The sequence below is a fragment of the Scardinius erythrophthalmus genome (assembly GCF_964197995.2).
Source record: "Scardinius erythrophthalmus genome assembly, chromosome: 8".
Taxonomy (NCBI): domain Eukaryota; kingdom Metazoa; phylum Chordata; class Actinopteri; order Cypriniformes; family Leuciscidae; genus Scardinius; species Scardinius erythrophthalmus.
The window spans coordinates 8,553,196-8,577,123 of record NC_138228.1 but is presented as its reverse complement, the minus strand read 5'-3'; the positions used below and the strand labels follow the sequence as shown (position 1 = coordinate 8,577,123).

The 23,928-nt window shown below is 37.7% G+C and overlaps 1 protein-coding gene across 4 annotated transcripts in view; it reads left to right on the top strand.

Moving 5' to 3' along the window:
* Positions 1-23,928, top strand: part of ripor1 (RHO family interacting cell polarization regulator 1) — a 74,556-nt gene that overhangs the window by 37,525 nt on the left and 13,103 nt on the right. For all 4 annotated transcript variants that reach the window (XM_081373039.1, XM_081373038.1, XM_081373040.1 and 1 more), the window contains exons 2-12: positions 6,877-7,000; positions 12,407-12,559; positions 13,180-13,258; positions 13,433-13,456; positions 13,560-13,613; positions 15,926-16,075; positions 17,244-17,307; positions 17,468-17,511; positions 19,090-19,215; positions 20,067-20,215; positions 20,339-20,468. In XM_081373039.1, coding sequence (XP_081229165.1) covers positions 6,903-7,000; positions 12,407-12,559; positions 13,180-13,258; positions 13,433-13,456; positions 13,560-13,613; positions 15,926-16,075; positions 17,244-17,307; positions 17,468-17,511; positions 19,090-19,215; positions 20,067-20,215; positions 20,339-20,468 — 1,071 coding nt within the window. In that variant the 5' untranslated portion in view covers positions 6,877-6,902. The remainder of the gene's footprint in view (positions 1-6,876; positions 7,001-12,406; positions 12,560-13,179; positions 13,259-13,432; positions 13,457-13,559; positions 13,614-15,925; positions 16,076-17,243; positions 17,308-17,467; positions 17,512-19,089; positions 19,216-20,066; positions 20,216-20,338; positions 20,469-23,928) is intronic.

Genomic DNA, 23,928 nt, shown 5'->3' with positions numbered 1-23,928 from the left:
ACAGGCGTCCCACTGGGTTCCCTTGTGATGGTTCTGCTGGAGCAAGAGAGAATAGAGACACTTAAAGTATGTTGACTTTGGGCTACGGTTCAGTGTGGCACCTCAGGGTCATCTTGAACAAACACACAGGGAGGTCCTTAAGTTTAGCCCTTAGGACTATACCTCTAAAGCAGAAGCTCTAAACACTTGTTCAGATGATCCTAATAGTTTTAGACCTAAGGCCTGGCCAAATGTTGCAGAGACCTATTAAAAGTATTGGCTTATTATTAATGATATAGCTTAACTTTTGAGCTAGTAAAAGGATGTGCAGTTGTAGAGGGAAGAAAAGGGATACAAAGTGAGTTTCTTGTTTCGGGCCTTCGCTCAGAGAATGGAAGGAAGGATACACCATGTGGGGCAAATGTTAAGGGCTAAGGGATTTCAAAAAGCCACATGACTATTATTAACTCTCAAGGTGCTTGTTGTCACATCCTGGTATTGAAGAAAGATTTCCACAGCAGCATTTCATTACAAAATATTGATAGATGATAGTGATAGACTGATATTGGCCAGGCCAAGATTTTTCATGTTATTGGATGATAACTGTGGCCAAGTGGCCTAGTGTCATTTGTAAAATCTGCCAACAGCCTTGTTAATCAATTTTGCAATTTTATATATATATATATATATATATATATATATATATATATATATATATATATATATATATATATATATATATATATATATATATATATATATATATATATATATATATATATACACACTTACTACATATATACACTTACTACATACAAATATATATGTATACAGTATGTATATACATTCATAATATATGTGTATATATGTGCTGTATTGTAAACCAACGAATCACAAAGGCTTCTGTCATATCGTATATTTGTTATGTTATCATAAATATATTTACATATGGCCAAATTAATGTAGAATAAACATTAAGATATTTTTTTTATATTTTAAATCATATTTAATGGCAGGATACTGATACTAGTACCTCTGTTAATTTTTTTCCCCACTTTCCTAGGATAAATTGAATATAGTCATTCAATATTATATTTAAAAGTTATAATTTCAAACATATTATTCAACATACATTTATTAAATAAAATTTTTTTAATCGATTCTTTATCTCAAATTCAATGTATTCTATTTAGCATTCAGTCCTTAAAATGGTATAGGCCTAGTGCTACTATATTAATCACATTTGATAATATATTTGAATATATAATTTACACAGCTTTATTTTTTGTTTTCCCAAAAGTGGAGGTCAGGTTACAGGATTGTGAAGTGGGAAAGGTGCAGGACTGACCCCAGATATCACGCTGCATTGTTTTGGGAGCCGACTGATTATCTTTGCTTGTTCCCAGAGAGTTTTTTGGACACAGCTTTAGGTTTCTTACCCCTATGACTATGTACTAGTGTTTGTTTGATGGACACCAGACTTTGGTAATCTCTGATATGAATGGAATGTGTCCGAGACAGTGAGGCTACTGGCTCCAACATAACGAATGTCCTATCATCACAGACTCTTAGTGAGAAAGCACTGGAAAGCTTTTATTTTACAGGTGCTCACCCCAACCTTTCGCAATGTGTGGATAGAGCTCGAAAATGGTATGCATTCATAAAATATATTCTGGTAAAGTGTCACATTAATTTGGATTGGTTGACAGAGTATGTAATGGTTGGATTCCAGTTGGTTTGTGTCAGAACAGGGGTGGGGAGGCCCCCAGGTTCTTTTTTGTTCTGGAATAGTCCTGGAGCAAATCCAGACCATCAGAACAATACAGTCAGCCACTCTGATCCACACGCTTTAGAAGAGCCTGAGCAGCTTTGATTTTTTTTTGTTTTGAAATTTGTTGAAATGCGGTTGGAGTGGTGGCTTTGGGTCCCGTTGGACAGGTGGGAACAAGACACGGAGCAACAATTGGAAGGATGAGGCTTTGATGGTGTTTATTTGTTCGTGAAAGGATCCAGTGTATGAAGGGAATGCAGTAAACGTTTGATTCCCACACAAGTCATGGTGAAGAGGGAGAATGTGTCACTTGCCTTGTTTACCTGGTAACACAAAAGAAGGAGGCCCGCTAGAAGGTGTGTGTGTCTCTGTGTGGTTGTGGTTGTGTTTGTGTTTGTTATGAGATTTGTCAAGGGAAATAATTTCTCTTTAATACCACTGATGTGATGTTCATTCTGATGTTATTGATTGAAGTGGGTCTTCTCTAGATTTTTTTAAATGGCAAATAATTATATTTTTTGTAGTCACTGTAATTGGCTAGAAATAAATATCGTTGAATTTACTAAATTTTTGTATCGTAAGTGGTTGCACACAATTGATTTTAGCTACATTTAAACAAATGCATTAAGTTGAACTTAATCAATTTTAGTTCAACTTAATGCATTTGTTTAAATGTAGCTAAAATCAATTGAGTGCAACCTCTTACGATAATTTTTTTTAGTAAATTCAACGAATAATTTTTTTCAGTGTAATGTTATTTTGACTATTCTAAGGATGACAAAGATTATTTTAAGGGATGTGCTAATATTAAAATTCTGTCCGATACAGATGCTAATAATTATTGATGTTGTGGTTGATAACTGATAAATGTCAGATATTAAAATTCTATTCTATTTTGTTTATGAATTAAAAATAAAACACGTGTATATGTATATATTTTAAAATGTAGCATTAACATGACATTAATTTAAACGTAGCCTTTGTATATAAAGCAAAACATTAAATGTGCAAAATTTTTTTTTAAACGACTAGTATTACCAAGTCAACTACTGTAGCAGCAGCCGTATCATTTAATCGACTAGTCTCGCGCATCCCTACTGATGACGTAATTTCGAGCAAAATCAGGCCAAGACAAAGCTCATTTGGAGTTTGTTCCAGGAGTGGACAGTCGTGGTAAACACCTTCGTACTTGGTTCATGGTGATTATAAAGCTCCGCCTTCTTCGACATGGCAATCTTCTCCAGTTCATTTCTTCTGTGCAGTCCGTCGAGGTCGGACGTCTGCGAGTAGACACATGAACACACTGGAGAGTCATTGTAGTTCTAATTCTAATCCTAATCAAAAGCAACACTGACACTGTTTTTTAATGTTTAATACTGTAGAGCTGCTGCTTTAAAGGACTCTATTGTATAAAGTGCTATGTATAAATAAACGTGGCGTGACTTGACCGGAGAGCTGTCTTGCAAAGGTCATGTAAATGTCCACATCACTATGATCAGATGTTTCCTAACTGCTATTTTCTCACCGCTGTTATTTTTGTTGTTTGTTTATTTTGTTACTGAAAGGAAAGCACCCAGCATAAATTTGCATATTCATTTAAACGTCACTCTCGTCAGTGCCGGGATGTTCGCTTTATACCTCTAGGACAGTAGATCTCCAGGAACAGATTGGGCATCCCTGATGTAAATGAATTGTGTTATGTCAGTAAGAGAATAATAGAAACATAGAATAAATAGAGAAACATTGGGGTTATCTCTACTACTAGTAAGCTGCAGATGTTATTTTTCTTTCCTCCCTCCCCGTTCCTATCAGACGGTTGAATATCCTGCGGGAAATGAAAAAATTCCACTTCCCTCAGTGTTGAACCATTTCCCCTCCTCCACGCTTGGAAGCACGAAGGTCTTTATTTCCCATCAGCATCAACAGACCACACTCTTCACTGATCACCAGACAAACAAACTTTGAATAATTCAAATCTGAAATGCTTTTGAAATATTTACATCCTTGCTTTTCTCAGAAAACCCATTTTGTTATAGGTGGCTTGCTGATTGAGTTAATCATTTACCTCATAAAGCATTTTACATTGTAATTCAGAGAAGACGTATATCTTATTAAAACTAGGGAGTGCAAAGACCACTTTTATTTTCAGTTTTCCCAAAGAACAAAGCCATCCGAGCTCTCTTGAAAACCTGAATCCAGCCATTAATGCTTTGTCGCAGTAAGACGATCTGGAGTTTTCCTCTCTGTGGAGGTTTTAGGCTGGAGGGCAGAACACGTCTCTGTACCCCAGCCGTGACGCTCTCTTGCTGGGCACAGTGCAAAGAATTCTCCCTTCAGCAACTCTGATGGCCTCTGAATGAATTGCACATATCTGAAATACTTCAGTCAGTCCAGAGAGTCACAGATGGGTCCTCATTAGTGCAGACTGAGGCATGTCAAGATGAAGATCTTCATTAAAGTGTATAAGTTAGGCTTCAGTGTTGTTTCCTTCCTCTACTTTGAGTTTAAAATTAACTCTAGCTTCAGTTCCTCAATCCAGTGATGTATTGCTGTATCCAAGGCACTGCCCATCTTTGTTGACTAAAACTTGTGTGCTGACTGGCCCAGTTAGGGTCAGACTAAAATGCACTTGTGTTGATGTCACAGCTTAAATGACCTCATGGGCTCAGATATGCTGGCTCACACCTAAGACTTTCTCTAAAAGACTTCAAAGCCTGTTGCTCTTCTCTGGAAAGATTAAATCTTAATTCAATTTAAAACAAAACTAGCTGCATTCGACCTGCTCTCACAGAGCCATGGAGACGTTGCTGCTGTTACATAACACTGTGGTGTTTTGTGCTGAATAAGTGGTCTTTTGGGTGAGCTTGCATTAGTTGTTCTGTGTTTGTAACATGCTACTGACTTTCCGTTAGGCTGATAACTTCAGACTTCTGATAGAGATAAACGTGACTAATTTGTTTGCACTAGCAGTATATCTTTGTTAACCTATGCAGGTTTGTCTTTGGTCTAAGTGTCTTTGTGTTTGTGTGCTGTGTCTTTCCTGTCATGTTTCTTGCTCATTGTCCCAGCTGTGGGCTGAGTGGGTCCTTATGGTTCCTGTCCTGGCTAAAATCCTCAGTGATTGGTGTGGTGTTAAGTGTAATCTTGACTGCTCTGTCCTCCCACGTTTTGTCCACCGAGTGTTTTTATGGTGATGTCTGATAGGCCATGACAGGGTCAATGATATGAGCCCTAGCTGATTAAGGAACTTCACGGACAGCTAATCTAGAAACTTTTTATCTATGCTGAAGAGTATGATTGGTTTCTCTTTCTCTCTCTGTTTTCCAGCATGACTCTCAGTCAGGGCTGGGTGACATAGCTAAAACATGAATAGATATTATCAATTTAGAGTGATTATGCAAATCAATCATTGAAATGAAAGTAGCATGCATATCAGCAATAGATGCAATTGGTTACACTTTATTTGTGACGTAGTTACATTGTACTTACTAAAATAAGTACTGAGTAATAATATATGTACTTACTATAGAGTTAGGGTTTGGTTTAGGGTTAATTACTTGTAATTATGCATAATTTACTGTTATTACTATAAGTACTGTAAGTACATCACCTTAAAATAAAGGGTAACACTTTATTTTACAGTGTCCTTGTTACATATGTTACATGTACTTACCATAGTAATAACAGTAAATTATGCATGCAATTAACTATTACATGCAATTAACCCTCAACCAAATCCTAATCCTACCCTAACCCTATAGTAAGTATACATGTAGTTAATTATTATTACTCAATACTTAAATATATAATTACACTGTAACAGTGACACCTTAAAATAAAGTGTAACCAAATAAAGTTACCATGTAATCTGATATATATTAAAGGAATATAAGGATTCATGTTAAGATTTATGATTAGCATTAGTCAGGGTGGTCTATTTTAAACTTTTGAGGAATAGACCACCCAAAAATAAGAGTTCTGTCTTCATTTTCTCATCCTCATTTGGTTTCAAACTTGCATGACTTTCTTCTGCAGAACATAAAAGATGATATTTTGAAAAATATTAGTAACCAGTTTTGGTTACCATTGACTTCCCTTGTATAGTTTGACCAAAATTGACCCTCTTGATACTTGTTTCTGGTCTTATTAAACAATTCTTTGGTGAATATTAGTTTCAAATAAGAAAATCCTGTCTTTGTAATCTTTCTAAAAAATCTAATTTCTCCAAACATTGTCTTTGAAACAGCTTTTCTTTTCAGATGATGTCATCAGCACTCTTATTTTTCAACTTGTCCCATCACACCATCTATCTAGCTGTGCTGCTTTTTATTCTCCAGTCAATTCCTGATGGATTTTTTGTTGTTGTTGTTCTTGTTCAATGTCTTTTTCATTTAGAAATACTTGTTTTCATTCGTCTCATCAGGTTGAGAATGGCTTTTCATGTTGATTTTAAAAGGAACAGATGGAACTGAACATCTCTTTTTTTTGATGGGTTGATTGCATTTCATTTCTGTGGACTTTGTTTGAAGGATGAGCATACAGTTGAAAGATTGCCTCCTTTTGGATTTTGTGAGTGTTTCATGAGGAACCTCGCTTGTTTTGGTTGGAATCACTTGCTTTTCTTCATTTTAGTTGTGTAATGCCAACTAGGCTAATTGTCTTTTAATTGTGTTCTAAACAGTTTGAGATGCACTTTGGAAGGTACATGAGAAATTTGAGTTACAAAACTCAAATGAGTCAAGTATTTTCCTTCCAAAGACTCAATTTGTAAAGATAACTATTGGGTTTGTCAGTGTTTCCTGGAAAAACAGTAATTTTAATCTAAAAAGCTTTTATCTTGAGCGGACAGCAAGTTTGTCCTTAGGGAACCGTTACATAAATGAAACAATCCACTGATTCATTCAGGGCCTGAGTGGCACTGCACCAGAGGCTTATGATGAGATTTTATTGCCTAAATGTTAAACACTTTTATTTAAGATGCAACTTCAAAGGCAGTGCCTCTAAAAAAGACTTTCATTTAGAAATAATGTCCTTTTGTATTCAGTGACTGATTTACCTTTAGGTTTCGTTATGCCTCCGAACCCATTTAGCGTTTGGCCTCATTCAATATTTCTGTTTCTCTGCAGGGAGTCCCTCCAAATCTGTATCCACCATGTCCCTTTCTGTGCGCCCCTCGCGGAGGGTCGTCGCCAGATCCATTACTAGGAGCCAGTCCTTCGCCGGAGTCAACTCCAAAGACAAGTCCTACAGGTCAGTGTTAACTTACACATGCATGTTCATGAACACATGCACACTCAAATAAGGCATAAATGATAAACAACAGAATCAGTGCTCACAAGCATGCATTAGGGGTGGGTGATATATCAAATATTCATGTTATATTGATGATTTTATTTCAGCAATTCAGCAAGTGAATTTAATGCACTTTTTATTGGACCATTAAATTTCGATTATTTTTTTACGGTCCATTCTTGTCTTGTGACTTGTGAGTATGAGAGCATTATGATTGATGATTTGTTTAATAGTGTCTATGATTTATACTTCAATAGCAAAAATAGCATTAGGGTTAGTAAGTTTGATGATGATTCAGCGATTTGTTTGCTATATTACTAAAATATTGTCATTGAGGTCCATCTGTGACAATTTTCATTTATTAAAATGTTTTAGTTAAATAAATGTAGGAAAGTGTTGCTGTTTTATACATTTATAAATATATTTAAAATGTTGCTGGTAAATGTTGCTGGTTTTGTTATATAATTTATATAATATATTTTTTATAAATATAAAATTGAGATTATTCTTGTTTTTTATAATTGAAAAACTGGGGTTATTCGTGGTTATGAAACATCTGTGTATTGTAAGCCATTTTGTATGCAGCCTAGAATCATTGTCTTTCTTTAATTAATTGTCTTTCGTTGATATGTGTGTAGCATATCACTTTGAATTCATTGGCTTACGAGTTTATGGGTGTGTCATTGGTGGGGGCATATAAGATTGGTCACAATGTCTGTTTGATTGCACACTGAAGAAGGCACACGCCGAAAAAACGCGTTTGTCAGGGCTCCAGACTGCGACCAAATGGTCGCATTTTGCGACCAAAATTTGAGAGTGTGCGACTGAATTTTACACCCAGTCGCACATGTGCGACCAGTAATTTATTTTTTTATTTTTTCACGTTAAACGTGGAAGGGGCGCGTCAATGAATCTGGAATGTGTGGCAGGCCAATGAGTGTGAGAAGAATAGGGAATGGCCACTGTAACTGGCTAATGTGTGGAGGGGGAGGGTCCTAGAGATAATCGAGCGCGCGTAAACGTCCGTGGGAAGGAGACGGAGACAAATATCAATGTCACGGACAGACAGGATGATGATGATTCAGAGTCAGAGGTTTGTAAGGTGATAAAGGCCTGAACCCACTATTTTCGGGAAGACTGGCTACGAGAATTCAGCTGGTTGAGGTACTGTAAGGAGATGAACTCCATGAGCTGCGAATGTTGCAGTCCCAGAACTGCGGGGAAAACGAAGTTTGCAGACAGTGCAGGCACTTCGCAGTTTAAACACTCAATCTCAGCCTCAAGCATAGAGTATGCCGTGACATGTTAATAAATAAAAACAAAATGAAAGTGGGAAAAAACTGCGCTACTCAGCACTCATTCTGCTTCACAGACCGTTTAATAGTTCGAACCAATAATAGACAGCGCAGAGCTCCTCGCCAGTCGCGGGCCGATCGCGATCACGCGAAACAGTTACATCGTGGAGATCCAGTGAAGAAATCCATTGAGTTCGCGACAGAATTAATAACATTGCTGCGAGATCCAGTGAGAAACATTCAGATTTGACGCAGAATTCTCTGTTATAAACCATATAAGATCAAACAGCACTGACGTGGAAACCAGGAGAAACATGTGCAATGAGCGAACAAGTTATTGAAGGCTTTAGGTCCACAGATTAGCAACAATCACCTTGGATTTACTGTAGTAACACTAACTGTAACTATGGTATACTGTGGTTATAACAGTAGCCTACACATATTTTTCCAGCACTTCAAAACTATATTATCATATTTAAATGTTATTTTTAATAATGTGTTGACCAAACATTTTTTGTTCATCCTTTAAAGACCTATTTATAAAACTAAAAGTTTCAAGAAGTAGGGAAACTCACACTTATTTAAAAAAAAAAAAAAAGATAAAGATTAAATTACTATTGTAAACATAGCTGCAGAGGACGCTTACTGGCTATTTTCACTCCCTAATATATATTTTGTCACTCATTTTGCTTTTGAATTAATATTAAGACATTATGAATGATAATAATTAAAGTTAACTTTATCTATACACCTCAAATTAAGTTCAGTGCTTTGTCATCCCAGAGTGCTACCAAATACTTTCTGTAGAACTTAGTGCCGCTGCCCTCAAATGTTAGTCTGGAGCCCTGTGAACTTAAAATAAAACTGCACATTGTAATTTCTGTACGTTAAGGCTATTTATTATCAAAGCATTTGTCAGTAATACAGTTATTTTGGGGGAAAATGTGAATAATTGCATTGCAAGGTGATTTAAGGTGTGCCCCTAAATTTTCTGCTTGCGCTCCTAAAATTTTAAGTCAGGGGCTACAGCGCTCCTAATAAAAAAAGTTAGTCTGGAGCCCTGTTTGTGCAACGAATAAAAAACGTCTATGCATAGTGCGGCCTCTGTCCTATTCTTTTGTTATATAACAAATGTCCATGCTTTCATATGAATAAAAATGATACTATAATATAAACAAAAATGATTAATTTAAATAAAAATAAATAAAAGTTTTTGAATATCCATGGTTACAATAAATATATTCATTATTTGTAACTAGATTTAAACTACTGTTTAGTTCATACATTAAACAATTATTTTTGAAGCAAACACATTTATACTGAGATATGTCAATGCTAAATATTAATATTTATACATAATATACATTTTTTTTAATAAAAATATTAAATGTATAAATGTTCAAAATATTATTATATTTTTCTTATGACACCCTTATGTATAGCATTTAGTCCTTTGAGTTCTGACCAAAGGCATTCAAAATCTTTAAAGAGAAGTCACAGCTGACAGGACGTCCTGTGGAACCAGCATACATTTCCTAATGGCTGCATGCAGCAGGAAAACATGGACATTTGTTATTGGCTTAAAAGAGACACTCCAACAAAACAGGGGAATGGTTTTTGGTGTGAAATCTGTGTCAATCTTGTAGCCATTTGATTTTATACTCTTCACACTTTATCTGTGGTTGAATATTTTTTTATTTCTTTATCCATTTAATAAATAAGCATCTTTTTTGTTCAAGTGTATATGTGTGCCATGTTGTAGGGGTAAGCATGTGGCAACATGTTAATTTTTCAGAGGAGCAGAGTGGCTCTTGAGCGTTGACTCTTCTGGTTGATGTAGTTTGATTCAAAAGCATGGACAGCACTCTTCAAACCCCTGCTGTTGAAATAGAGCAGAGACAGAGAACGCATGAAACATTAAAGAAGACCACTATCAGGACAACATGGAGGAACACCAAACAAGAGATCCAGACAGAATGAACAGAAGGATAAAAGATAGAAGGTCAAACAATGAATATGAGTTCAGAGTTAAATGATATTGTAATAAATAAAGCATTACTGTGATTAAATGCGAAATCAGATTTCTTTATGTTACTGTGAATTCTTTAAGTGCGACTACTGTTGCTGACTGTATACTCATACAGCTTTACTGGAGCAAATTGTATCAAGACACATCAGTCTTTCTCTCCATTTTATTGAGCTGTCTGTCATCTTGGAAGAGCAATTGCAGCTTGAATCGATAAGCACGAGTGTTGGTCTAAAGCACTATTGATTTAGATAAGAGATTGTTTGTTTCCCTGGTTGACCATAATACTTTTCTGCATTCAAACACCTCTGCCATCGGTCGGACAAACGGATGGCCCTAATGCTCAATAATTATGGACTGGTTGATGGACCTTTTTCTGCGTTGTAACTAAATCTTACATGTATTTGTCATGTACATGTATTTGTCATACAGACTCAAATGTTTGGTTTCCTGTGATGTTTTTAACATTGTAGTTGCAAATTCTAAATGATAAAATGAGATAAAATAAGAATAGCTTTTATGGAGTTAAAATAAACTGCATAAATTTCAGCTATTATTAATAGATTATTTTAAATTAAAATATTTTATTACTATATACACTCACCTAAAGCATTATTAGGAACACCTGTTCAATTTCTCATTAATGCAATTATCTAATCAACCAATCACATGGCAGTTGCTTCAATGCATTTAGGGGTGTGGTCCTGGTCAAGACAATCTCCTGAACTCCAAACTGAATGTCAGAATGGGAAAGAAAGGTGATTTAAGCAATTTTGAGCGTGGCATGGTTGTTGGTGCCAGACGGGCCGGTCTGAGTATTTCACAATCTGCTCAGTTACTGGGATTTTCACGCACAACCATTTCTAGGGTTTACAAAGAATGGTGTGAAAAGGGAAAAACATCCAGTATGCGGCAGTCCTGTGGGCGAAAATGCCTTGTTGATGCTAGAGGTCAGAGGAGAATGGGCCGACTGATTCAAGCTGATAGAAGAGCAACTTTGACTGAAATAACCACTCATTACAACCAAGGTATGCAGCAAAGCATTTGTGAAGCCACAACACACACAACCTTGAGGCGGATGGGCTACAACAGCAGAAGACCCCACCGGGTACCACTCATCTTCACTATAAATAGGAAAAAGAGGCTACAATTTGCACGAGCTCATCTAAATTGGACAGTTGAAGACTGGAAAAATGTTGCCTGGTCTGATGAGTCTCGATTTCTGTTGAGACATTCAGATGGTAGAGTCAGAATTTGGCGTAAACAGAATGAGAACATGGATCCATCATGCCTTGTTACCACTGTGCAGGCTGGTGGTGGTGGTGTAATGGTGTGGGGGATGTTTTCTTGGCACACTTTAGGCCCCTTAGTGCCAATTGGGCATCGTTTAAATGCCACGGCTTACCTGAGCATTGTTTCTGACCATGTCCATCCCTTTATGACCACCATGTACCCATCCTCTGATGGCTACTTCCAGCAGGATAATGCACCATGTCACAAAGCTCGAATCATTTCAAACTGGTTTCTTGAACATGACAATGAGTTCACTGTACTAAAATGGCCCCCACAGTCACCAGATCTCAACCCAATAGAGCTTCTTTGGGATGTGGTGGAACGGGAGCTTCGTGCCCTGGATGTGCATCCCACAAATCTCCATCAACTGCAAGATGCTATCCTATCAATATGGGCCAACATTTCTAAAGAATGCTTTCAGCGCCTTGTTGAATCAATGCCACGTAGAATTAAGGCAGTTCTGAAGGCGAAAGGGGGTCAAACACAGTATTAGTATGGTGTTCCTAATAATCCTTTAGGTATATATATATATATATATATATATATATATATATATATATATATATATATATATATTGTTTTATATTATTATATTTTAATAGACCAGGTTTTCTGGGGAAAGAAAACTTTACTTGTTTGACTCAGCACATTAGAGTTAACTAGAGCTGGGGAAAGTATTTAACCACCAAAAAATTACCTTAAAAATGATAAATGTGTACTAAAGCTTTATGTACCTCATATGTGTCCTAGGAACCTTTCTGTGTTCAGCACCCCTGCGTGCGTGAGGAAGACTCCCTCCAGAGCAAGCAGGATGTTCACACTCTCTACTAAATCACCTCCCCCAAAGGTGCCCCAGCCTGAGAGGCTGGACGAGGTGTACGAGGCCCTAAAAAGAGGACTGCAGTATGTACACACACACACACACACACACACACACACACACACACACACACACACACACACACACACACACACACACACACACACACACACGTACATTGTAAATGTGTTTACAGTATGTAGCCTCTGAGAAACGCTTTTGAGATTTGAATCAACCCAAACAAACACGCCCCTCCCTTCATTGCTCTGCCCCCAAAATGCATGAACTCGTAATACAAGAGTGGAAATCTCTTTATCATAGCTGAAGCGAAGCAAAATAATTCTTCACAAAAATAAAGCGTAGATGACGAACGACAAGAAAGAACAAAAATTAACATACAGTACACAAGAGTACATACAAGCAGCACACCAGCTCCAGACAAACAATTACACTCACAACTGTCCTTTACTATAGCTAACATTACAGCAACAGCATATCTTGGTTCTGTGAAACATTGCAAAACCAATGTTACTCACGTATGGAGCAGAAACAACTCCGTGTCCATTTTCAGGCCTTCCTGTTTAGGTCTCTCCAGCGCAGGAAATCTTTTCTAATATTAACATGGGTGAAATAAACCACAATTCTGCTTGCACAATACATTAAGAAATGATAGTGACTTAGATATTGCCCCATACTTTTACAGATCCTACCTGCAGGTTCATCAGATGGAGCTGGACAGTCTGAACAGACAAATGAAGGAGTCTAAGAGGAACTCTCGCTTGGTAAGTCTAAACATAAAATTTTTATTTACCCAATAATTTTCAAACTTAAAGCCATTTCAGAACTGTCAAATCGTGTCATGGTACTAAGCTATTTAAATCTGAGCACTTTTCTGTCTTTTTTTATTTTAATATGTCTGATTTGTAATCTCTCTCTGTTCTGTTCTGTGGTTGTAGGGGTTTTTGTATGAACTTGACAAGGTGAGTGGACACTTCATTTTCATTTGACTGTAGTTTTTGTTGAATTTCTGATGCCGGTTAATAATATTTTGAACATCATAAATGTTATTCTCTGTTCTCTCAGCAAGTGAAAGTGATCGAGAGATTTATGAGGCGGCTGGAGTTTCATCTCAGTAAGGTAAGCCTGCCGTTTAACTGAAATGCAAATCATTTGTGAAGAGGAAATATGCAAATATTTTGAATATTCAAGTTGTATAAACAAAAATTGTAATATTCTTGAAATTGTTGAAAGCAGGCCGGATGTGGCACTCTTGTCAAACAGAGTTGCGTGTGTGTTGTAGCTCAGCAGGTCTGTTCTTGTTCAAACGTCTCTGTGTAAGTGACTGCTCTTGGATGGCCCAGTGGCCCTGATAACAGCCTCTGTATGGCTGTGCACACGCATTCATGCACGTACATCTGTGTCTAAACATTTCTTGATAGATGGTCACCTACAGGATATATAGTAAAGCCTAATCCTCCCCTTTACTGAGGACACATTCTTAGACAGATTTTTTTTCCCCCTCTACCATGGATTTCCCTTTTCCATGGATGCTCACACACAGGGGACACGGGTCACAGGCATAGGACAGCTTCAGGGGCTGCTTGCATTCTTGGCTTGTTTGGGGAGCGGTTAAACCCTCCACTGGACCTGTTGGAGTCTGAACTAACAGCCTAAACTAACCCAAGCCAGCTGCACTACAGGAAGAGCCCTTCTTCTATCGTCCTCTTCCTCTCCTGCCCCACTTCATATGTGATTAGTGTGTGTTTTATGAGCAGAGGGCGCTGTAGGGAGTCTCCATGCTTTGGCTCGGTCAGATATGGTGGGCCTCTATTATAGCGGAGAGGGGTTGAAGTGAGAAAATGCCAAAAAAATTGTAATATTAAGTGGCTTTGCTAACGACAGTCCCAACAAACTAGGGATGGTGGCATTCGTGTATTGGCAATGGTCTGTTATGTGAATAAAGAGGCGTGTTGTTATCAGTTTTGTATATCAGTGTGTATTAGCGAGAGAAGCACTGTCATAACTCTGTGAAACTTACGACTGTCCCACTGACTCCCTGCCAGTATGCTGGAACACGCTCACTGGACGGCTCCTAACCACCTCCAGATGGACAAACTGAGAGGAAATTTTCCTTCTCCCACTTTATGTCTTTCCTTCGTCCTTCTTTCTGTTATTGCAGAGAACCCTTTAAGGGCCGCAGACTGTTTCGTCCTCGTTCTCGCCTTCAGTCTTGGGAATTGTGTGTGTTTGTGTATCTTGACTTGTGCGTTTATCCCATTGTGTGTGTATGTGTGTGTACTCCCAGTATGAGGCTCCCTCACTGTGTTGGGTAATTCTGCTGGATACGGCTACTTATGCAATTCAGGCGATTTGGTTCATTACCTTGGCCTTGCCACATACACGCATTTGCCTAGAAATTTGAAGGGCAACACACTACCATTCAAAAGTTGAGCATTACTGCAGCCTAACTCTAATTCATAACTCAATTGCTATACCTACAAGAAAGAAAAAAATCATTCTTTCAGTCAATGGAGCTTTCTTACTGTTTGCATGTTTCTCATTCATTCATACTGGTGGTTTACAACAGACAGCTCATTCTTTTCCTAATCTCTGAATTACAGGACTCGTGCTGTGAATAATTACCAAATTACTGTTTGTAATGATAGTGTCTCTTACTCTGAACATCTGCCTAAATTTTAGTTGGCATAATAAGGAAATTTAACAGTTTCCTGTCTCCATTACTGGCTTCCACATTTGCAGACCTGCTCAAGGTGTTGCGGACAGATCAATACAATCTAAATTGCTTATGTTAGAGACAATGAGGCCCAACAGGAAGTACTTGGGCATGAAAAGATTTAACAAGAAGATGTTGTGGCTTGTGCATGTGTGTGCATATGCAGTTAAATCGAGTCAGTGTCACCATCTGGATGCAGACTAAACTGTGGCCACCTCGTTAAGTCATAAAAATACTAACCTTTATTGAAAAATCCTGCTTATGTAGAAAGGTGTGTTTTGGAACAGGGTAGTTAGTTTCTTGCTGGTCATTATTTTGTTGACCAGTCACCATGTTCCAAAATTTAGCCTGACCTTTTTAAACTAATATGAAATGCTAGTTTGTTGCTGGTAAAAGAGGCAAACAATTCTTACTCAGTATTTTTTCCAAATATTTAAATGTCTATATATTGTGATAAACAAAAATGTATCAGATTAGAATTGATTTCTAGCTAATGACCAGCTAGAAACCAGCTATCATGTTTCAATACACAGCTCAAGGGGGATTTTTCAGCAGGAAATGCTATTGAAGACATTTCACACCCACATCAATATTGCACGTAATGTATTTCATTGATTGATTATAATAAACAATATGTGTGTGTGTGTGTGTGTGTGTGTGTGTGTGTGTGTGTGTGTGTGTGTGTGTGTGTGTGTGTGTGTGTGTGTGTGCACAGATTGACGAGCTCTATGAGGCCTACTGCATGCAGCGCAGACTAAGAGACGGAGCCGATAAGATGGTGAAGGCTTACACTGCCTCTCCGGGCAGCAGGGAGGCCAGAGAGAGTCTGTCTGAAGCTAACAAGAGCTTCAAAGAATACACAGAGGTAAGAGTGTGTGGGTAGATGAGAGTATGGGAGGAAGACAAAGAAGAATTATGGACCCTCTGTCATTGTTAGTGAACTGATTCCACTTTGAGCTGAAATTCACTTCAGCTTAGTAGCAGTGAACTGAGTCCACTTTGAAACTGTAATTCATTTTAACTTAGTGTTAGTGAACTGAATCCACTTTACAGCTGAATTCACTTTAGTTTAAGCATTATTTAACTGAATTCACCTCAGAACTTGGAGCAGCCGTGGACTAATGGTTAGCGAGACAGACAGGAAATGACAAAGGCAAATGACACAGCATAATGGCTGCCCACTGCTCCGGGTGTGTCATGGTTTGCAGTGTGTGTGTTCACTACTCACTATTCCTGCTCTAACTTAAATGCAGGGGACAAATTCCGAGTATGGGTTAACATACTTGGCCTTCGCATGTCAAAAAAAAAGATTCAGATTTGAAATCCACTTTAGTTAAGTGATAGTAAACTGACTTCACACTGATTTCAGACCTGAAATTCATTTTAATTTACTGTTATCAAACTGAATCCACTTAAAAACTTTAATTCACTGTTAGGTGTGAGAGACTGGAGTTGCGGGTAAGCAATAAACTGATTTATTTACAGTGATAAGATAAACATCAAGAGATTAATATGGAAATAATGTCGTAATGTATGGGTTCCGGTAAAAGTGTGACCCGGAAAAATGGGATTAGTTTATGACATTGTCGGGAAGTTGAGACTTACACTCTACTGATTATGGCTTAAGCCACAGGTTTTTTGCATCCAGATAGATGGATACAGGGCAGAACTAGACTCATTCGAAATGCTCATGGAAATAATGCAGGGAGGCAATCTGATTAAGAGTGGACAGCCTTTCCCAGTCAAGTGCTTTTCATTACCCTAATGGTTGCTGCAAGACAAGCGTTCAACTATAGGAAAAGTATTTCCCGTGATTCTCCTCCCTATCTCTCTGGCTATTACTACTAACTAAATACTGTACAGTGTATCCTGTATGCTGTGCACTATTTTTTTTTTTAATGTTAAGTAGGCATTATTCCACGATAAATGCTTCAAACTGTAGTGTGCCACATTATTGTTTCTACACATTGCACGTTTATTGCCCTTATTCCTATTTTCCTCTGTGTAATTACCCACTGTCTCTGTCCCTACAGAATATGTGCATGCTAGAGAGTGAGCTGGAGAACCAGCTGGGGGAATTCCATGTCAAAATGAAGGGTAAGACAGTCTCTGTATACCAGGGTAATAGTGAAGTCCAGAGTGATTTTAATTTGTAGTTTCCTACAGTTATAACCATATTACTCATATCTCACATCTGATTTAATTTCTATTCCAACAGTGTGCTGTATTTAAATAACAACGTGTGCCTTTGTTTCAGGCTTGGCGGGTTTTGCACGACTTTGTGCTGGAGATCAGTATGAGGTGAGCTGATAATTTACCTTCTCTTTTTATAGTCAGCACGAAATCTTATTGTGCACAATTCATCAGTGCACATAGTTTTCACATAGTATTCTTTCATTAAAAGGCCAGTTAATGTAATAAAGTTTGCATTAAAAAAAACATTGAGAGATACATTGAGATGCATTGTCATCTTGGTTCGCAGTAGGTAGAAGCTCTGAAAAATATGGCCTGATACCTGGGTCAAAATGTTAATCCGCTCCACAATGAACTGCAAACTTTCATTCAGTTTCTGTTGGGTAAAATAAAGTCCCACCTTACCCTTTAAAGTCACATTACTTAAGTAAACCAGATTGTTGACTTTCCTCTATTTTTACATTCATCTTGTCCTCATAAAGCTGCCTTGATGTCATCAGTGATCTGCTTTGTACTTTTGTCAGTGGCAGATATGACAGATAGTGGTGATTGAAGATCTGGCTGGTCTGAACACTGCACTAGGCAATCAATGAGCTACAACTAACATTGTGCCCTTAAGCAAGCTTTGGATGAAAGCGTCTGCTAAATGACTGCTTGCTAGAGAGGCAGACAGAGACAGATCTCGGCATCTGCTCTGTGCAGTGAGTAACAGATTTGGGGAGGCGGAGGATAATTAAAGAAGGATGAATGTTAATGTGTCTGCCCCACCTCCACCTGTTTAACATGCTCAAGAGATTCAGAGTGACTGACAAGCCAATCAATGCAGTGAGTCAGCACAGTTTGCTCAGCAAGAGGCCTCAGAGATGTGACAGGAAGGGAGGTGGTGTGAAAAAGAACAAGAAATTGACTCGAAGATCTAGAAATGATGAAAGAGTGGGTGGTAGAGACTTGTTTTTTTTATTCAGCCCATCTGTTCTTCTTTCTCTGTTCATTGCTTTAATGTGCAAAAACACACAAAAAGTCAAGATTTTCCTCCTCCTCTCCACGTGAATGAATAAATAATCTGTTTAAAGTTATTTAAAAGTTTGAAGTTCTCTTAATACAATACAGAAACGCATTTTCCAATCGGATAGAAATTGTTAATTTAAGCTTTATTTTATGAAAACAAGCCTTATATATCTTGCAATCTGGCAGTCTGGTATAGTGTATTTTTACACATTTTATTTATAAAAATATAGAGAATAATATAAAATATAACAAATATACATAATAATCCAGTAAAATTCCTTAAAACAGGATATACACAATACAGTTATTATTAAAATAATTTCTTATTAAAGTATTTTTTAATCTTATTAAAGTATTTTTGTTAAGTTACAATATAGTAATAATATTAACAATAATAATAATAATTATTATTATATTAAGAAATAATTTGAATAATTTGTTAATTGATTGTTAGACTGATTGGTGTCATTTAAATTCCTTCACAGTTCTTTATAAGCACAGTTGCCAGCGGTGGAAGCTGTAACTGATTAATTTCTTAATCAGCATTTTTGTCTTGTTTACATTAGAAATTGCTTACAATGTAATAATAACAATAACATACAGATTAAGAAATTATTTGAATAGTTTGATTGATTGTTAATCAGACTGAATGAAGCTGTTATTTAAAAACCTCCACAGATCTTTATGAAGTACGGTCGCCAGCGGTGGAAGCTGCGGGGTCGGATTGAAATCAATGGCAAGCAAGTGTGGGACAGTGAGGACATGGTCTTCCTCCCCCTCATCACAGAGTTTTTGTCTATAAAGGTTTGTCTATAAACATTCACTCATATATTGTCTGCTATTTCTCCCTCCCTCTATTTTCTCACACATACTATCAATCTCTGTCTCTCCTTCCTGTCACATTCACATGTGCACCACTGTCACATCAATCTGTGGGACATTAATGCACATAACAGCACAGCAGCTGGACTTTGACTTGTTTTTCTCTCCTAATGGTTCCAAGACACATAACTGCATGTGAGGGGAGGGGAACATTACTTCGGGATAGATAGAGAGGCGGGGGGATAGAGTGAGGAAGACTGCACGGGATAGAGTTAGAGGAAGTTTACAGAGGACAGCGACATTAAAACAGAGAGAGAATCCAGGGGAAGAATGAAGAGAATGCAGCTGACGTTTGTCAAAATGGTTTCGATTGCCCTGAGAGATGTAAAATGTAAATTCCTGGGCATTTTTTTTTTTTGTACAAATATGTGCCAAGCTAAAGGTCTTTTAATGGTCTTAACCTTTTTTAATCACAAATCACTGGTCAGGAAATTAGCAAGAGTTGCACAAATACTGTAGATAAAGCAACTTAGCATGGAATAGCCTTTCCCGACTTGCAGACAGCTTTTTACAGTAAGAAGAGTCAGTGTTGTTCCACTCAGTGTTAATAGCTTCAAACAGTCGAGTAGTTAAAATTCTCCCAGTTAGTTTGAGTTTAGTGTGAGACCAAATACCTATAGGGTTCAAATCTGGACCCAAACGTTGCAATTTGGGCAGGTGCATTGTCTAGTTGAAAAATAACAACAACGTCTAAAACGTTTCGCATATTGCACTGGTCATTAAAACTGATAATGAAATTTCCTCCTAAATAAACATCTTGTATGTATGTGAAGGTGACAGAGCTGAAGAGTCTGGCCAATCATGTGGTGGTGGGAAGTGTCTCATGTGAGACGAAGGACCTGTTTGCTGCCCTGCCCCAAACAGTAGCTGTGGATATCAATGACTTGGGCACCATCAAACTCAGTCTTGAGGTCACCTGGAAGTAAGTACAGCTTTGAGGGAAAATTTTTTTTAGCAAGACAATTGGTGATAAAATCGATCAATGAGACAACTAATTTGAGTTTAAATGCCGTTGTCATGAAACTTTCTCCTTTTTCTCCTGTAGTCCTTTCGACAAAGATGACCAGGCATCCTCAGCGAGCACCGTGAACAAGGCTCCTACTGTCAACAAACGCTTTTCTACCTACAACCAGAGTCCTCCAGACACACCCTCTCTACGAGAGCAGGCCTTCTATGTGAGTCTGTCCATTTGTCCAATTCTATTAAATGTACATTGTCCCTTGATTATACACAATGAGGTTCCAAATGTCTGAAACCTACAGTAAACATTTTTTTTTGGAAACTTTTATTTAGCAAACAACCTGAATCTACAATGGTACATTTAATTATAAATAATAAATAATATAATTTAAAGGGGTCATGAATTGAGAAATCGTACTTAAATTGTACTATACAAGTTTCAGAACTCAAAACTTCCTCATTAGTCAAAAAACGGCTTTTATTGAAACCAAGCTCCAAAAAGCGACTTGTTTGGTATTTTAATAACGTAATAGTGAGACGAAAGGCCGCCTCTGCAGAATCAGCCCCGCCCACTGGTGCGTTAGTGAGATGAGAAGAGAGATACAGGATCACTGGGCTAAAAATAACATTACCTTCCAAAGGATCCCAATGCTGGGAAAGTGGTTATTTATTTTGTGAATATCTCAGTAGAGCATTATTTGTTTGTTTGGTACGTTTCACTGAGCATTCTTTGGTAAATCAGTCGCATTTGCAGCACTGCCTTTGCAAACAGACTTTTACTGTAAGATACGGACGCAACAGTAATGTAAGTAACCTTGTTAATTCTAATCCCTAATATGTGACTAGTGATTTCTGATATGTAATGATTCATGTACAGTCAGACGTTCTTTATTGTCTCAAAATCGTTTATTGCTGTTTATGTGTCAGTAAATCAAGCCAGTGACTAAACGGTCAACTTCACATTTCTCTTAGTAGCATAAAAAAATATTCTGTTATTTAAAATGTGATTAAATTATATACAGAAACCAATTAAAGATCCCTATAATCTTATAATCACTGGAGCTGTCAATCACACAGCACGAGTTTATCAGTGACTCTTGCCAAAACTCCTGTTTGCATTAGTTAGTTTTGATGAAAGCATTTGTGAGGTGCAGAAATCTAGTTGCAATGACGAGATCACTGCATTCATGCGCTCAATGGCTACTGCTATAATTAAAACGTTTCACAATTAATTAATCTCGAAAGCTGTAATGGTAAAAAATGTTAGCCAATCATAGCAGTGGGCATTTACATTTACACGCCCCTTTCAACAGGTCGTTCAAATCAGAGGGCTAGAAAATGGCCTTTTATTTCAACATTTTGACAATGTTTGATGTAAAAATCATACTAACATTATAAGTCCACCTCAGGAAACAAAAAAAATGCAGTTCATGACCCCTTTAAAATAATTAATATCTATTAAATATATTATAATAATATAATATTTACAGTAATTTGTACGTTTATTTAATTTTATTATTTACAATACAATACACAATACATTTACAATAGTAAAATTGAAAAACTGAGGATTTTACAATTTTTATGCATGAACTTCGTTTGTCAAACCTGATGATGATGTTCTCCTGCATGATCTGAGAATAATCCAAAGAGCATCTTGTGCAGTAGAACCAAGAGCATCTGATTGTCTGAACAAAGGTATCACATGATCAGTGCCACAAATTAGCATATTTGATCAGTGACTTATAAATCGTACTTTTTTTAATTTATATTTTCCATTTATATTTAACCCTCTCCAGGTTTATTTGTAATTTTGCACCCAATATTTTCAGTATGGCCTCAGACTTTTGGACCGCTCTGTGTATCTACTTTGCTTCTGTTATACTCCAGGGAGATTCATTTGATCTCAATTGATTCAAACAAAACATTTCTTCTAAGTGCATACCACCATAATGTCGATATGCCATTCTTCTCCCTTCCCTTCCTAATGGAGGTTCTCAGTTCTCCAGACCCTCTTAAGATTTAAATTAAGGCTTCACATAGACTTAATGGTAGTCATTTCTCAGAAGCATCTTGATCTCACGAGGTCACAGTAACATAATGTCTCCATTTCAGATCAGCTCAGATGAGTTTGATGAAATGGAAGAAGTTTGGCTAGGCCAGACTCATAGTTTACTGGGTCAGATTACCTTGGGCCAAAAGTGATATAGCTTTAGCCTGCACAAAATGCTCATGCTCTCCCGCTGACTGCATGCAGACCGCCCCAGGGAGCATGATATCCAAACAGCGCTGGTCCTTACTGGACGTGTTCAGAGACTCATTGACAGAGAAACTGACTCAGAGCTGCTCGTGCAGCGACGTCACCTCTGTCCGCCTGGGAACCTCTCTGCTTTCCAGCCATGTAAGTGTGGTCGGTCTGTAGCGCTAGTTGTATAGCTTTACATAGTAGTCGGTAGTTAGCTAAAAAGGGGTGACTAGGGATGTGCCCGAAGCCCAAATCTGAATTCGGAAAGGCATGGAAAATGAATTACGCATTCTACGTAGCCCCTAAAGGGACATGGTTAGGCTTGCTGCTGAAGTCGGTTACATTACACTACATCAGATTTCACTTATCACGTGAAGAGAGAGATGACTGACAGGACGATGGCGGAGGATTTGGTGCGCAACAGATCCTGAGTGTCATTGACAAATATCTTAACTTGTTAAATGTGGGGTCAGTACCATCCTTCCCCATACACAGAGTATAAGTGATCGCGAATTGGAAAGCGAAAGCAAAAAGCAAGCACACATTCAAAAGCGATTTCAATACTCTGCATATTGATAGCAGCTCCCTGATCCCCACAAATTATATACAACATAATTATCAAAATATATATTTGCGAGAGGACGCAAAAGCATTGAAATATATTTTTTCCTCCCATCTCATATTTCTTCCCCATCACCATGTCCCTTTTAGGGGCTTCGTAGAATGTGTCATTTCCGTTCCGAACACATTATTCGGCTTCGGGCACATCCCTAGATGTGACTAAAACAGGTTTGTATGGTTTTTCTAGTAACGAGTAGTATCTGCCATCTAAGAAATTATAGTTTTTGGTGTGATGATTTCCACTGTGTCCTGTAGTTACTGTCAGTTGTCTTTAATGAAATAGAGCAAATAGGATCCTTGTGCATGTTATTTGTTGTCTGTCTGACTGTGAGTGACAATAGTAGCATCTACAGCCATCAATAATGCATTCATTGATGCTGTTATTGTTTTGAAGGGTGGTCACATTAGCCCAGCGAGGCAGGGAGCAGCTTCAGCAGAAGTTAATTAGAGGGAGCAGGGAGTGTTTTAGCTCACTGGGCCTGACGCCAGTCTGCTCTCCACTATAATGAAGCTCCTCCGTGTCCAAATATACACGCTAATGCTGAGTGACGAAGAACATACTCCTATCATCCTGTTGTATTGTCACCTCCCTCCACAAACTAGCCTGCTGTCTGCTCATAGTCGTCGTGTTATTTTAGCAGAATGTCTCACCATATAGTAGTATATGAACTTTCACATGACTCCATCAGGGCTTTTTATTTATTTAATATTTTTACTATTTTATTACATAAAAAGTCTCTTTAAGACAAGTCAGTTCACTCTGTGGTCATCTTTGCAACATCTTTGCCCCTAGACTATTTTCTATAGGC